The sequence below is a fragment of the Drosophila sechellia genome, chromosome X (assembly GCF_004382195.2).
Source record: "Drosophila sechellia strain sech25 chromosome X, ASM438219v1, whole genome shotgun sequence".
Lineage (NCBI taxonomy): Eukaryota > Metazoa > Arthropoda > Insecta > Diptera > Drosophilidae > Drosophila > Drosophila sechellia.
This window is the reverse complement of record NC_045954.1, coordinates 20736190-20750747: the sequence shown is the minus strand read 5'-3', so window position 1 is coordinate 20750747 and position 14558 is coordinate 20736190. Positions and strand designations below refer to the sequence as shown.

Genomic DNA, 14558 nt, shown 5'->3' with positions numbered 1-14558 from the left:
GGGGGGCGTGGCAGGTAGTCGTTTTAGGGCTAGGGTTATTATATAGCACGTAACCCTAACGCTGGCCATGCACCATAAAAGATGCAATTTCGCGCGAATTCTAACCCCAGCAAATCCTTTTTCGTCCTGCACTTTAATGCCCGTTTTTTTTCCACCGAAAATACCCGGTTTTCCTCCCTTTTTATGCCGTTTTTATTATTATTTGCGAAAACGGTTAGAAAGTCAATTGTTTTATGGGATTACGGAAAAGCAGCAGGCGGGGCATTCCAGTAGGTGCTGCCTTAAAAGTCAGCTGCCCAAACATTTGGGGCCTACAACGCTACACCCAGATCCCCAGTCGTTATCCGAACTCCGACTCGACAAGACCAAAAATATATTTGAGCTCAATAGTTTAAAATTTCGAACAAAGTCAAGACCACAAAATTTTCATATAAAATTTATCGTTGAAAATAACTTTTCGTTCCGCTCTTTTTTTTCGTTAGTTTTTTGTTTGAAGATATAAAATATATATTAGGTAAAAACTGGCCGCGAAACATACATAATGTAATAACATATTACATGTAAACCCAAAAAAAAACCTTTAAAAATCAAAAAATATATATATTCCACACAGATTTAACGGCGTACGGACTCACTGCGTTACAATGCAACGTTCGATTGTCAAGAGTAGCTGTTCCAGGACACTGGTCCTGCTTAACTACCTTAAGTCCACACACCACAAGAGCCTGCACGTGGAGCAGCTGATGGAGGCAGCTCCTACGCCCAAAAACTGCTGTCTGGATCTGCTGGGTCGCTTGCTCCATGGCCGATTGAGTCTTCTGGGCGGTCGGCCTGTCCCGCCCAGATTCTTACCGCTGTTGGCCGGTGATCACAGCCTGCACTTTAATGCGGACGAGGACGCAGAGTTTCGTAAGCGATTGGCCATGCAGCTGAAGGAGTTGCGAGAGACCCTGCAGGAAAAACAGGAACTTCGCGAGGGACAGGAGCAGGACTTTCATGAGCTGGAGCAACAGGACGAGGAGGAGGATCAGCCGTACGTGCCCAGATCTCGGGAGATCTCCATGGAGGATCTCACCGACGAGGAGCTTAGCGACGTGCGGGGGCTGCGGATGAGTGCCAGCCAGGATGATGGCAAGTCTGATAATTTCGAGCAGCCAGAAACCAGTGAATTGGAGAGCGAGGAGTCGGCGGATGCTAAGGATCCCCGAGAGTCCGGGCAGCCGCGGGAGCCTCAAGATGCCCACGATAACGTCGAACACGTTCGCGAGGGCGAAATCGAAGGAGTTTACTGGACGGGCGAGGGCAAACGGATTGTCACTCAAGCGCCCCAGCGCAAGACGGGCCACTCGGGATTCATCGATGGCCATGGCGAGGAGATTCCCCAGGAGGACTCCAAGCAAGAGGTGCCTCCCTATCACCCTGAGCCCCGGGCCCAGGCCCATGCCACCTCCAAGGTGGTGAGGAAGGGCCGCAAGCCCAAGTCCTCAACCAAAACCTACACGCCCAGCGATTCCGACGAATAACTAAATTGCCAGTAAATGAAACCAAAACCCTCGAGCTGGAATCGCTAAAATAAATACAAAAGGCTAAAAACAAAACGCTCTATGCCGTGTTTCCCTTTCCCAGTAACCATCTGAGGTTTCTGCGGGGTGCATTCAGTTGAGTCATCTGCAGCCAGCACTACCTGGCCACCGCTTAGCAAATTTTATGCAATGCCCAGGAGTCAAGGACGATTTACCTGGCCGGACAACACACGCTTCCCACACGCGGCGGCCGGCACTCTCACTCTTTTTTGCGTCCTAAAATCCTTTTTTACAGCCCTATCCTTTTTTGGCTTTTGGTGGAATTTTGGGAAAATTTTACATAAAGATCGTAGCTCACCGAGAATGGTTTTTTCTTTTCTAAAATATAATTTTTCAAATAGATTTAAATGTTTCTACCCATTGGTGGCTCGTTTAATGGTTTAATTAACTTGGACAACAGCCAATACAAAGATATGGTAGCCAAAATCGGTATCTACTATTGAGGATATTCTCCCCTGTCTGTGGCTGTTCCATCTGTACCTGCTCCATTGACCCAAGATGATAAATGATGTTTGCCAATCTAGCTGACCCAAGGCCGGAAATTAAATTTGTTCGAAAATTTGCCACTTTTCCCCGTCTGTTTCTTATTTGTTGTTTGTTTCCCCCTCAGAGTCACGCCCGGAAAAAATCTGGAGAAAGGACTGTGGGAACGAAATGGGGAGGAGATCTGGAGAATTGATTTCTGGCGTTGGGAATCTTGTAGAACAAAAACATGTACATATAAGAAAATGTTTTTATTTTGTGTCTTTTTAACTAGAAGAATTTTGGTATATAAAACTTGTTTCATAAATACCATATTATAGCAAATGAGTGCTCGCCAGTTTTCAATTTATGTACGTATTTGGTATGTATCCGAGATAATTCTGTTGGTCAATTAAGTTGTTAATGTCTCTGGACTGTAGTATCTCCACAACCGGTTATTAGAAAGAATTTGGTAAGATGGGAGCTCCTAGAGAATGGGACGACCTCCCATTGAGCAGCCTGCAACCTGCGACAGTTTATTGAAACATTTTTCAGCATTTCTTACACAAATCCGTGGTCTGGACAATGGGGGGCTGCGGAGTACAGTGGATCCTCATAAATCATGTCACATTTAGACCGTATATACCGGCTGCGGTTGTTGACGGTGCCAGTTCGTCTGGCGAGATCCCTGAAAGTGAAACCCTAACTATTATCGGGGATTTTTCACTCTCGGCTTTGTGCGGTTTGTTGGGGTTCGGTTTCCCAAAAAGAGAAATCAAATAAAAAGAAAAAACGCGGGGACAAATAAAAACATCATATCATTCATAACACTTGTTTGGCTGGCATTGATTGAGCCAACAACACACACCCCATGATCCTGACCATTTCCTCTGCATTGTCCTAAGCGATTTCTCAGTTCTCCATTCTCGATTCTCAGTTCTTAATTCTCATTTCTCGGTTTTTATACCCCATTTCTCAGTTGCCAGTTCTCAGTTCCCAACCTGTTCACTTTCATTGATGGCCAGATCCTTATTGTTTACGGAAAACATTTCGAGTTCAACTGAATCGCTCATTGTTTGATTGGAATTGATTAATGTGCCCCTGGTTCTGAGTTCTATTCATCGTTTAGCGTTTCCCTTTTTTTTAGAAAGTCGGCTGTGTACCAGCATGGAGCGGGACCAGTACAGGTTGGTCTGGGTTAATGAGGCCCTCAATAAGTCAATTAGTTGGCTGCAGCGGGGATTAGGGTTGATCCTGTCTTTGTTTGAAGGCCTCACCTCGTTTCTGACTTGTTTGCCTCTTTTTAATTTTAATAGAGCAATAAGGATTGGCTCAAAGTTCAAAACTCAATTTTCAGTGAGAAAATCCTTACGGAAAATCTTATAAATTAATTGACTAGCAGCATAAATGTGTTAGAATTTTTAGAGAAGGTTTTTTTTTGGCTTGGAGTATATTCATAAGGTCTAATATACATATTGTAATAATAAAACTTTGCCCTGAAATTGAATAGGGTTCTCTGCAGGTGTGTTATCAAACTCCATCCATTGCTTTTAAGTCTTGCGCAGTGAAAATGTTGACCCAATGCCAATCGACAGCTTGACCTTTTTGATCTATTCGACCCCGCAAAAATACTTTTTGATTGCAAGTCTCCTGATTTTTGGGCAATTAAAATTTCACGCCATGGCAACGCAAAAGATACAAATGTATCTTCAACCGGGCAGAGATACATTGTGCGTGTGACACAGGTGGCCTACAGTGGTTCGGTGGTTTTGGTGGTGCTGGTGGTGGGTTTCCCCTCCGCACTTGTTTTGGAAAATTCGCAACGCCCGGGATATAAATGATATCTCAGCAGCTATTTCTCCACCCATCCTTCCACCCTTCGATTCGCCTTTTTTTCGGTTTGGTGATAACGCGAAATAATTGCGTGACAACCATGTTGCGATAATTTTCAATTAAACTGCGTTTTCCCTTTTTTTTCGGCGAGCGTAAAAAGCAGAGAGCGGTGGCGTGAAATTTCATATTAAAATCAACTGATTTTCTGCTTTCATTTATTCATGCTGTTCCTTGTTCTCGTTTCTGTTGTTATACACTGCGAGAAACGTCAAATTCGCCTTTGCTTTGCGACATCAGGCAGTGGGACCATATCGACCCAACTCATCTATTCGTTACTTTCCAGGATTATTGTATTTTAAATCCTTTCGTGTAAGTATCCAAAAATACTTGTGTATGCGGCAAAATGATAAAAACAAAATGGTTACTTAATTTTTGCATAATTTATTACTTTTTATTTTGTTATCTAAAGGTAAAGCAAATTCATATTAACATAGCTTATATATAGTTCATATATGTATAGTGGCTATTTCTAAACCCACCACTTAGAGCTTTGTTGAACCACTGTGCCTAAATAGAAAAGTGTCACACTTGTGCGTCATTAACGCCGTCGGGTCACAGCTGGTGGATTGGTGGTTGGGTGGTTGGGTGGGCTGGGGGGTTGGATGGAGGATGGGTGGTGTGGCCTTGTGGGCTGGGTGGCTTGGTGGTTGGGGACCGCTTCTTTTTGACTGTTTGACTGGGTGGCTGTTTTTGGGATACGGGATCTATTCGGTCGGGTGGGTATCCTTTGTGGCCCTTTGCTTTTTTGGGCTTTGCGGGGATGGCCTGCAGGATACGCCTGCGCCACTGTGGTTGCCAACGACATCGCCAACCATTTTTTTGCGGTGCAGGACGCGTTGTTAATTTGATTTGTGCGCTTTGCAATTTAACAATAATATTGTCATCAGGTTTCGCTGGTTTCGGTGGTGGGCGACAAGGGGCCGTACTGAATGCTTCGCGGACGGGGCGTAACCAATGCCCATTTAATTAGATCACACTGCGCAGCTCTTTGATGGCCTCAAAAGCTGCGAGGGCTACCATCTTGTTTGTTCCACAAATGCTATGGGGAAATGTTTCATTTGGGATTCCTTCCAACTTAAGCTCCTAAGATACGTACTAAATTCTTAATTTAATTTATTTAAACTGTGATATTAATTTCGATATTTTCGATCATTTTGATAATTTCGATCATTTCGATTTCGATAGCTTACAATATTGTGTCTTTAGATCACTTCTTCGACTTTTCCAACAATTGACTTCACCCGGAATTCTCTTGCGGGCTTCTTTTTCCAGTCACTTACTTCAAAGACATCATTTTCCTCTTCCCCACTTGTTTTCCTTATCAAAATCAAATCCTTCGCGATCTGAAGTCCACTTAACCCCACACCCTACACCCTAGGCTTAACCCACGCGCACGCCGCAATAACCGCATGTGCACCACCCAAAAGCAACCACCCACATGTGGATGGGTTATTGGGTTAATCAGCACGCACGGGGATTTCCAAGGCGGCGGAGCTTTCGACCGATTTTCGAGGGCATTTCGAAAGGACATGATTTTGAACTTAAGGGCAATCACTTTTCGGGCATTGGCGTGCGAATCGCGTCATATGGATAAATGAGTCCTGCAATAAAGGAACCAAATACCGAAAACCAAAAACTGAAAGCCGAACTCGACGACTTGTAGGGCAACAAGTTTTGCGTGGACACGTGTTCTTCTCACCGAAGGAGAGGGCAGAATGGGACTTAAGCCAGGACACGAGTCCTGCATGTCTATATATATCGCGCAACCACCCCCAATTGTCGGGCGATTCCTGAAGTAGTTTCTACGTGCCTGGCCATTGTTTGATGTGGATTTTAATTGAACTCAAGTTGATGCCTCGATGGCTTAACAACAGCGACAACCGCAAATATTAAAAAATAAAACCGAAACCGGGCATCAAAAACGAATAATAAAGCGGAGAAGAAAGCCAAGAGCCCAAAACATCAACAAAGGACCTGCGGTGGGTGCTCCCACAGCAGCGGGAATAACAATAGTGACGCTAGTAGAAAAAATTGTTAACCTCGAAAGGTTTCGAAAGGTTTATGCAAAACCACATTTAAAGCAGTTCAAACTATATAGCCCACTATTTTATAAGATTTTAACTCCTATTAGGAGATATTGTAAGCGGCAGCGTTATTCTCTCGATGTCATTATGCAAATCTCCTAGCATTTGAACCATAGCTGTATATCCTGGCCCAAACAAAAACACACGTTGAACTCATTAAAAAAAGCTGAAGAGCGGAAGGACGCCAGGGGGATGGCAAAATGCATATGTCACTCAAATGAGGCGAAGGATAACGCCGTTCCGGGGTGGTTAGGGTGGACCTTGTTGTTGTTACTCACTTGTCAGAGCCCATTGTTAATGACAGGCACCTCTGCCGGACGAAAAAATCGGCAATTGCGCTTTAATTTGAATTCGGACGCGAGTTTGATAAATGATTGACTGCAGTTCATGGCAGCACCAAAAGTCACTTAAGTCAAGGTCCTTTTGCCAGGTTTTTTTTTATTTTTTTGTTGGCTTCCTGTCGCGGTTTCCTCTCAGCAAATGGTGTGCCAAAAGGAAATATGGAAAAAGGCAGGCGGCTTACATAAATTGAATTATCCTTGTAGCCCAGGGCAAATCTAATTTTCCCAGCTCCTTAGGATTCGCCAGGACATTTTCGCCAGATTTAAGAGCCTTAAGACGGGACAAAGGATCCTCATTTCACACATTCAATGGGCTAAGAGGATCAATCCCAGCGAGGGGATATACTCTTACTATATATATGCACAAAGTGACTCATCCAAGCAACCTGATAAACCATACCATTTAAAGTCCCCCACTCCGTGCGTCCTCCTTCCGGTTTCCCGGTTTTTTGGTCAGGAGTCAGGGCAACGTTGGCCAAAAATGCGGGGAATGCCTTGTAAGCCAATTAATGCGCCAACTTATTAGTTTTTCGGACTCGGGCAAGGGCAAATGGACGCGGGGGTGGGCCAATTCAACCCCGGGGCAAGTGGTGCAGCTGCCTCCTCTTAAATTGCCCCACCCACCGGACCTTTGATTTCCTCCGCTGCCATTCCGCATTACCAACCACCCACAAGCCCGCTTCATTATTGAAATCCGAAAGAGAGACAGACTCGCATCAAAAGCGGCAAAAGCAAACCAGCAAGTTGCAAACCATTGTGGCCACCCCAAACATCCAAAAAATGGGTATATGTGTAGGTTTATTCGTGGGTTTACATTGGCGAAATGAAGGGGGGAAGCATTTGTTCGATTTCTCAGGATGCAGGACCTCTCGTGTGGGCCCACATAAGAGGACATCGAGTGCAATTAATGTTAATGTTGAGATATTTATGATGCATCCCCTTTCAAGTTTATTCTTCTATTTCTCGCTTTTTTACAGAGCCACAGAGACACCCTTTGAGGCTGGCCGGATATTTGCGTACACGGCAATAAAAGAGGAGTGGACTTGAGCCAGAAAGTAGTTAAAACATTTTAGTTAGTTGCGATGCCCTGAGTACTGAGTAAAATCTCTTTATTCTCTTAAAACTCCATGAAACATTTGAATAAGGTTTATTTGTGGAGCACATCTAAGTAATGTTAAGCAGTTAAGTCTGACTTTACCAAAAAAGTATCCCATATATATTTTTAAAATTCCTACTAAGTTCGAGCTCCTCCTCTGCGCTTTCTCGCAGTGTAATCGCTTGGCACATGCAAATCCGAATGCCACCCTCGTGGCCTTCGGGAGTTCAATTTCTGTCAAATAGTTTCGTATTGTTCGAGGATTTGTCAAATTAAAAACTTATGTTACAGCTGGATTAAAATTATACATGTCACTGCGCTCGAGGGGCGGCAGCTGAGGTCCTTCGTCCTGCGAATCCTTCGAGTCCTGCGCTCTGATTCGAGCGCTATATCGATGCCCCTGTTTGTTGTGCCCGATTTAACGGTCCGGCGCGCAAAAGTAAAACTTTCAAATGAACAGCTAAATGCGCACTAATAGGGGTTCGGATTGCAGATCTCGTCCTCTCGGATTGATTGTGACATTAAGCAGGATTTATTTATTTATTTACTCCTTTCGATGCCGCCGCGAGATGCAAATTGTGCCCGCACTTCTGTTCCGTTTGAGGTGAATCCGCCTGCAAGTCTCTAGATTTGTATTATTTCGCCTTGTTTTGGGGTTGAGGTCTCAGAGAGTTTTCTGTTTGCCATTTGATTTTGTGCATTTCGCGCCTCGGCCTTTTGTTTTCCATCGATCCTTTTTTAAGGTTTTAGACAAACAGTTTGAAACCGAAGTAAAAATGAAAATGAAAATGTTGCGCGATGTGTTTCAATTTCAATTTGGCATCGGCGGACTTAGTGGTAAATCGCCCAGTGACACTCCCCGAATCGGAATCGAACAGAATCGAACAATGAACGGATTGCCGGGACATACAAATGTCCTCCTTCCTTCCTGACAGCTTTATGTTTTGAATTTGTAATGAAGCAATCTATGCATTCCATATGGACTGCCAGCGCCGCTCCAAATAAGTGAACAAAAACCCCAAAACCGATTCGCAACTATGTTTGCGATAGTTTGTCCAGTTCGGTTCGGCTTGCTTGACCACCTCGAATACCCTACAAGCACACAACCAGTCTAAAAACCACAGAAAATAGTTCTTAAAAGCAAATCAGCATATATACTTATCATCCTAGTTCTTACTTTCAATCACTTAAGCTGACATGGTGTTTCTTTTGAAGTGTTTCTGCCTCTTAGTTTTTCCTGCAACTGTTTACTTGATATATAGAAATAGAATTAAACTTTAATGCTTATATTGTTTAAAATATAAGTTAATTTCATATGCCTAGTGCCTAGTTGTCCTCCGGAATCGTCCTTTATGCATCCGTATCCGTGTCTGCCGCTTTATCTCTGATCCTGTCGTGTCAATAAGCCCCAATCAAGGCGCATCAAGTAGCGCATCGACGTGTGGAAAATCTGCCCCAAAATCTGCACATATAAATCCACAGGAGCAACAAAAAAAGGACCTGCGAATTTATACATACATATGTATATGGATAGATGTGTGGATAACAGAACAGAAAGTTTGCCGATTTTGTTTTATTTTTTGCTCGCCGTGATTCGGTGCACGGTTTAGTGATTCAATTATTTTTGTGCGAAATTTAGATTTATTGAGTTTGAAGCAGTTCTCCGGCTGACTGGCTATGGCAGATGCTGTTGCTACACTGCGAGAAGCGGCATGGGTGTTTTAACATTTAAATGGTATAAGTAAATGTTGACTGCAAGTACGCATTTACCTTACTTACGTCAAGAAGAAATTTCATACATGCTGTTATAGATCGCACAAATATGATTTAATTTCAGGTTTAATAACCGCTTATTCCTCATAGAGGTATTTCCTATACAATGCAACCATGCATCAACTGCATTTTCGAATCAAGGAGTTCTGATGCAATGCGCGACAATTATTCAAACATGATTAGGTGATTCACAAACGTGATTTGGGTCCGTGACCCAATTTTTCTCGGCGTGTGTGGCTGATGTGTAGTTGGTGCTGCTGCTGTGTCAGTTTTTTGCTGCTGCCGAGATTTGCAGCAACAAACTGCATAATCAATACTAAAACGACAGCGTGTTTGCCATTTGATGGAATACGAGAATACGACCTGGGGATCGGCTGGGATTTGAAATGGGACTAGGATTGGGATTGGAATCGGGACTGCACCGGGATATATCCCCGTAGAATCGGACTGCCGTAGTCGTCGCCGTGCTGGGGATGAGTGGAAATCGGCGCTAAAAGCTTAATGCCCGGCATGCGTCCGCTATCCGTCCGTCTGGCTGTCACGTGACGCATGCAATTTGCATCCGCTTCCGGCAGTGGCGGGTTAAGAGGACGATGGCGACGAAGGGGGCGAGGGGACGTGCTGGCTCGGGGTGGGGTTTAAAATCATTTGGAAACCATAAAAAATAAACTCACTCGCGTGTCTGTCTAAAATAAATAAATAGCGAGCGAGCATCGGCAAAATAAGAGAAATATTGTTGTTTCGGCAGCGCCAGTGTGTTTATTTTGTTTTTCGCATTTTTTATTTAGCCCTTTTTGATTCTTGTTTAAGCTTTTCACGTTTTTGTTGGCAAATCCCTTCACTTAGCACGTGATCTGCTCCCTTTTGTGTGGGCTTGTGGAAAAATTGCAATTTAGAACATTTGGCATTCCCTTTGCCAGACCTTTGCCTAAACCTTAACCCCCGACTGCCCCGCCTCTGCATTTGATCCCACGGAAATGCAAATTGATGCGGCAAAGGAATTTCAGAAATTCTTCGGCAAATTCGGCTGGGATTATTCCAAGATTCGGTGGTTGAACGGTAAACGGAAAATATTTCCATTGGTTTTATTAACGAATTCCATTAAAAAATAATTTGTTAATTAATAGTAAGTAGCTCACACTGGCGTCGATTATTTGCTTGACTATGTTTATAGTTAAGATTGAACCTGAACTTGAAGATTATAAGTAGAATTGACAAGAACTGCAGTTTCCACATGATTCTCTGAATAGAAAAGGTGGTTCGATCAGACCTTTTATCTCATCCAATGACATGATATTTTCAAGGAGTATCTCGGCATCTTCGGACCTCTTTGTGAGCCATGTGAAGGGAGTGTTCCCGTGCTCATGTTCCGTGTGCTGGGACCTCAATTAGCTGGGCTGTCACAACCGCTCGGGATATGGTTTCCGATCCGATCGGCTCCATTTCGAGTCAGCTCTTTAGCCTGCGGACTTTGTACCTATCGCCTCGCCTGTCGCGCAAATTGCAGATTCCATTATAATGCTTAATTTTTCATTACAACATCAACACCCTGTGTTGGACAACTTGTGAACATGACAATGCAATTGAGCGAACGCCTCATCCCCCTGGCGCAAAAAAGGGTACAAAAAACTGCTTAGGGGTTGGCCGTGTTTTCGGAACCCCTTTTTTGTGTGCGCGCCTCATAATTTGGCCTTTGTGCGTCAAATTTATTGAAGTTAATATTTGTCGCCGGGAAAACTGCAGGGCGATAGGATGAAAGGGTGAAAATCGCAGCGAGCATAAATCATGCAACATATTGCATAATCATCCCAAGCAGCCGCGTGATTTGTCGTCCCCTTCTTGGCTAATAGACTCTATCCTTCGCTGTTGCTGTTGCCTTTGCCATCGCCTTTCACCTTTCGCTTCTCCCTTTGCCTCCTTTACCTCCTTTCGCTCGAGTTGACCAGTTTTCCGGGGCATTTTCCTCAAGGTCAGCGCTGTGCGGGTGATTTGCATAAATGCAATGTTGCATATTCTGTCCGGTTTTATGATGCAATTTCGAAATACCATATTGAATGCCCCGCTTCACCCGCTGCGAGTTCCCGGAAAACTGGAGTTATGCGCACTCCGCCGTCCAAATTGCGAGTGGGTTCGGTTTAATGAGAGAGTTTTCTGCGGAAATGATGCCTTGCCGATGATACCTTCTGTTTGCTCTACTTTCGCCGCCGCCTTTCACTTCCTTTCCCCGGTTTTTGGGTTAACTTCGTCCAGATCCTTTGTTTTTATATCTATGCAAATAGCACCGTCCTTCGAGGCCCTTTATTGTCGCAATGTTATACAAATATCGGGCATGCCTCAACCCAAAAGTGCCCAGAACAAAGCCCATGCCCGAGACTCAAAACCTATCCCAATTCCTATGCCGATTCCTAGCCCGATTCCTATTTCCATTCCGAATCGCGGTTGTCGTCTGGCCGCTGCATTTATGGGCCATCATAAAAGCGTTTTGTGCTCTCATAACTGGTAACTTGTCTTAGCCTTCGGGGAAATCCTTTGAAAAGATTTTCCGAAACCCAAACAAAAAAAGGAGTCTAAACACACAGCGATTCGTAACGCCCGTTTAGCATTACCCGAACTTTTTAACTCACCCCTTTTTTTCGTGAGCTGTAGTTCTTTTTTGGTTACGGCGGCCGACCGTTAATCTCTTAATTTATCAATTGAGCAAGGACAGCATTTCCATTTGCATTTACGGTTTCAGTTTCAATTTCAATTTGAGTTTCGCAAATTAATTTCCATAAATGCGCGCAACGAGTCGGGTGAGAAACGTGTCAAAGGGTTCTACGAAAATCGGAACTCACGGGTGGAGGGGGTTGGGGGTTGGAAAAGGGTTCGGCCAGAGTTATGTTTACATAATTAATTAAACAACACAAAGCCGCCGAAGGAGACTGTGCACACATGTGCCGCCGGAAAGTGTGAAATTTTAGAGGAGCGAAGGTGAAACAAAGGATCTGCTGCACAGTGGTTGAAACTCGTGTTGTAATAGTAGATTTTATCTAATTTTTTTAGCTAGGGAGAGCATTTACATCTGAAGGATACTTAAGCTCAGTGGGTGTAGATATCCTAGATATGTTGAAGCGAAATCATTCAGTAAAGCATATTATTCCAGAACCTAGAAGATAATTGATCCTTTAGGGAATAACTAATGGAGTTTTTTAGTATAAAAGCACCTATTTCTTCCTCTCCTCACATTTCTGAACATCCGCCCGAATCTCATTGTTCACTGTTCGTTGTTCATTGTTGCATAAGATACATATAAAATCGGAGGTACATAGTTCCTCCTCTGAAGGGTTGCTACTGATGCTGCGTTGTAATAAACTCATAAAAAGCGAACTAAAAGGGGTACATTAAAACAAAACTAAATTGTCATCTACGCACGCCCAAAAGCCAACCCACCGACAAGGCCGCATAATGGTCTGAAAGGGGGTGGGGCGGGTGAGTCGGTGAGCGGCAAAGGGTTAACAGCAGATGCAGATACAGATACATTTACACGGTGGGCGTGCCACTTGGCCCATTTGTCATCAAGAACCGGACCGAACTGGTTCCCCACATACAGTCGGCTTCAACCCTACAGCGGTGGCAAAAACAATAGCATTGCTATTTGGTAAATCCTTAATTTTATTTTTTGAAGAGATATATCAAACGAACTTCTTGTTTTGGTAAATAATTTAGATATTTAACATTTTAATATTACAACCTTTACCCTTAAAACACATACAATTATTAGTGCGTATTATTATTTCTTTTTTACCTTATTAAGCGGACTTAAAAACGCACGATTTGATGCTGATTAACTTGCAAGGCCACTGGTGACTCACGGCTGTAAATTATATATTCTTGACCGCAGCTGTACACCCAAGTCGACTAAGAGAAATGACTTTTTGATTCACTTGCGCTAAACAGGCGCAAATGTCCCAAAGGAGTCGGACGAGTTTCCACCAGCTGGCGCCTCGACTTTTCCGCTTTTCCTGCCTTTCCTGCTTTCCCACCCCGCCCACCTTGTCTCCGGCCAGCCCTCGAGTGTGGAAATTAAATCGCAGCCATTTGGTGTCGCCATTTTATGGCACTTCTGTGACGCTCTTCCACTTGGCCGCCTTTGCTGGAGCTGGATCTTCGACCTCGGCCAGGTGTGAAATTAGCTCAATTTTCCAGCCCACACACACATGACTGGGTTGGGGAATCGCCCAATGTGGCCAAAAATCTGCGGATAGGCTAGAGACTGAGTAGGGAAAGGGGGAAGTTGAAGGAAAGTTGAGGAAAGTGAGGCAGGCTGTTTATTCGATTCAAACAAGTAAAATTTAAATAATTTTCATTCAATTTTATATTATAATATCTACCAGTTTTTCCTTGGTTAAAATAATACTTGCAAGCACTAAAAATGGATTTACATTCATAAAACATTTTTCAGGTTGGTTTCGTTTCATATATCTATGATTTGAGTGCAGTTTATTTCCTTAATAGAGCCGTTTAAATATATTTTTGTATAATTTATCATAAAATGGGATTGTGCTCATATCTGTTTGTCTTTTCAACAACTTAAAACTCCGCATTAAGGGCTTTGCCTCGAAAACAGCTCCCCAACTCCGCAAATCATACCAAAATTTCATCGATGGACCGACAACAGTTCTTATAAATGCCCCATCTAGTTGGGCGACTAATCCCATAAATTTTCGGCTATTTAAGAACTCAATCGCCCAAATGAGCGGCACGAAAACAATTGTCTAAGACTCCTCGAGCGGGCCAAAAATAAGCCGCCAATCAAGGGGGCTCCCTCTTTCCAGGGGCGTAATCACTTAATGCCGCACACGAAACAAAAGTTCAACTCCCCCCATCATTTTCCCGTTTTCCCCCCGTTTTCCGCTTGCCCTTTTCCCCGGCGACACTGTTGTTTTCTTGACAACATTCTTGAGATGCTTTTATGACGCACGGCTAAATGACGACGAAGTCGAGGGAGTAAATCACATGACCCTCTGTGACCCACTGTCAGAAGCCCCCTCCGAGTGCCCACCCCCTCCTAGTGGCACCCCTTTCTCCGACGCAAACGCCTCTGTTTGGCGCGTGAGTAATGGGCCTGGCTTAATTTCAGTTTGTTGTCACATATTTTGAAGATGTCCCCCACTAAACACTTGGTACACTGCAATAAATACATTTTTCACTACAAATTTCAAAATAAATTTTAAAAGTACTATATTGTTGATCTATGCATAAGTATAAGTTCCTCTAGTTGAAAGTATTTGATGTTAATGAAACGAGCAAATCTTAGGCATCAAAACAAACTCAGTTGTTTGCTTCG

General features: G+C 43.7%; 1 protein-coding gene across 2 annotated transcripts; it reads left to right on the top strand.

Moving 5' to 3' along the window:
• The first annotated feature begins 269 nt into the window (after positions 1 to 269).
• LOC6615155 (mating-type protein A-alpha Z3) lies at positions 270 to 1598 on the top strand. 2 transcript variants are annotated; one of them, XM_002039535.2, is made up of 2 exons: positions 270 to 543; positions 614 to 1598. In XM_002039535.2, the coding sequence occupies exon 2, from the start codon at positions 645 to 647 to the stop codon at positions 1521 to 1523; it is 879 nt and encodes a 292-aa protein (XP_002039571.1). In that variant the 5' UTR covers positions 270 to 543; positions 614 to 644; the 3' UTR covers positions 1524 to 1598. The 2 variants fall into 2 exon arrangements, with proteins under 2 accessions (XP_002039571.1, XP_032582044.1); XM_032726153.1 differs by having other exon boundaries at positions 311 to 514.
• Positions 1599 to 14558: the final 12960 nt, after the last annotated feature.

Coding starts and splice junctions, on each gene's coding strand:
- LOC6615155 (XM_002039535.2), top strand. CDS start 645: ATGCAACGTTCGATTGTCAAGAGTAGCTGTTCCAGGACACTGGTCCTG.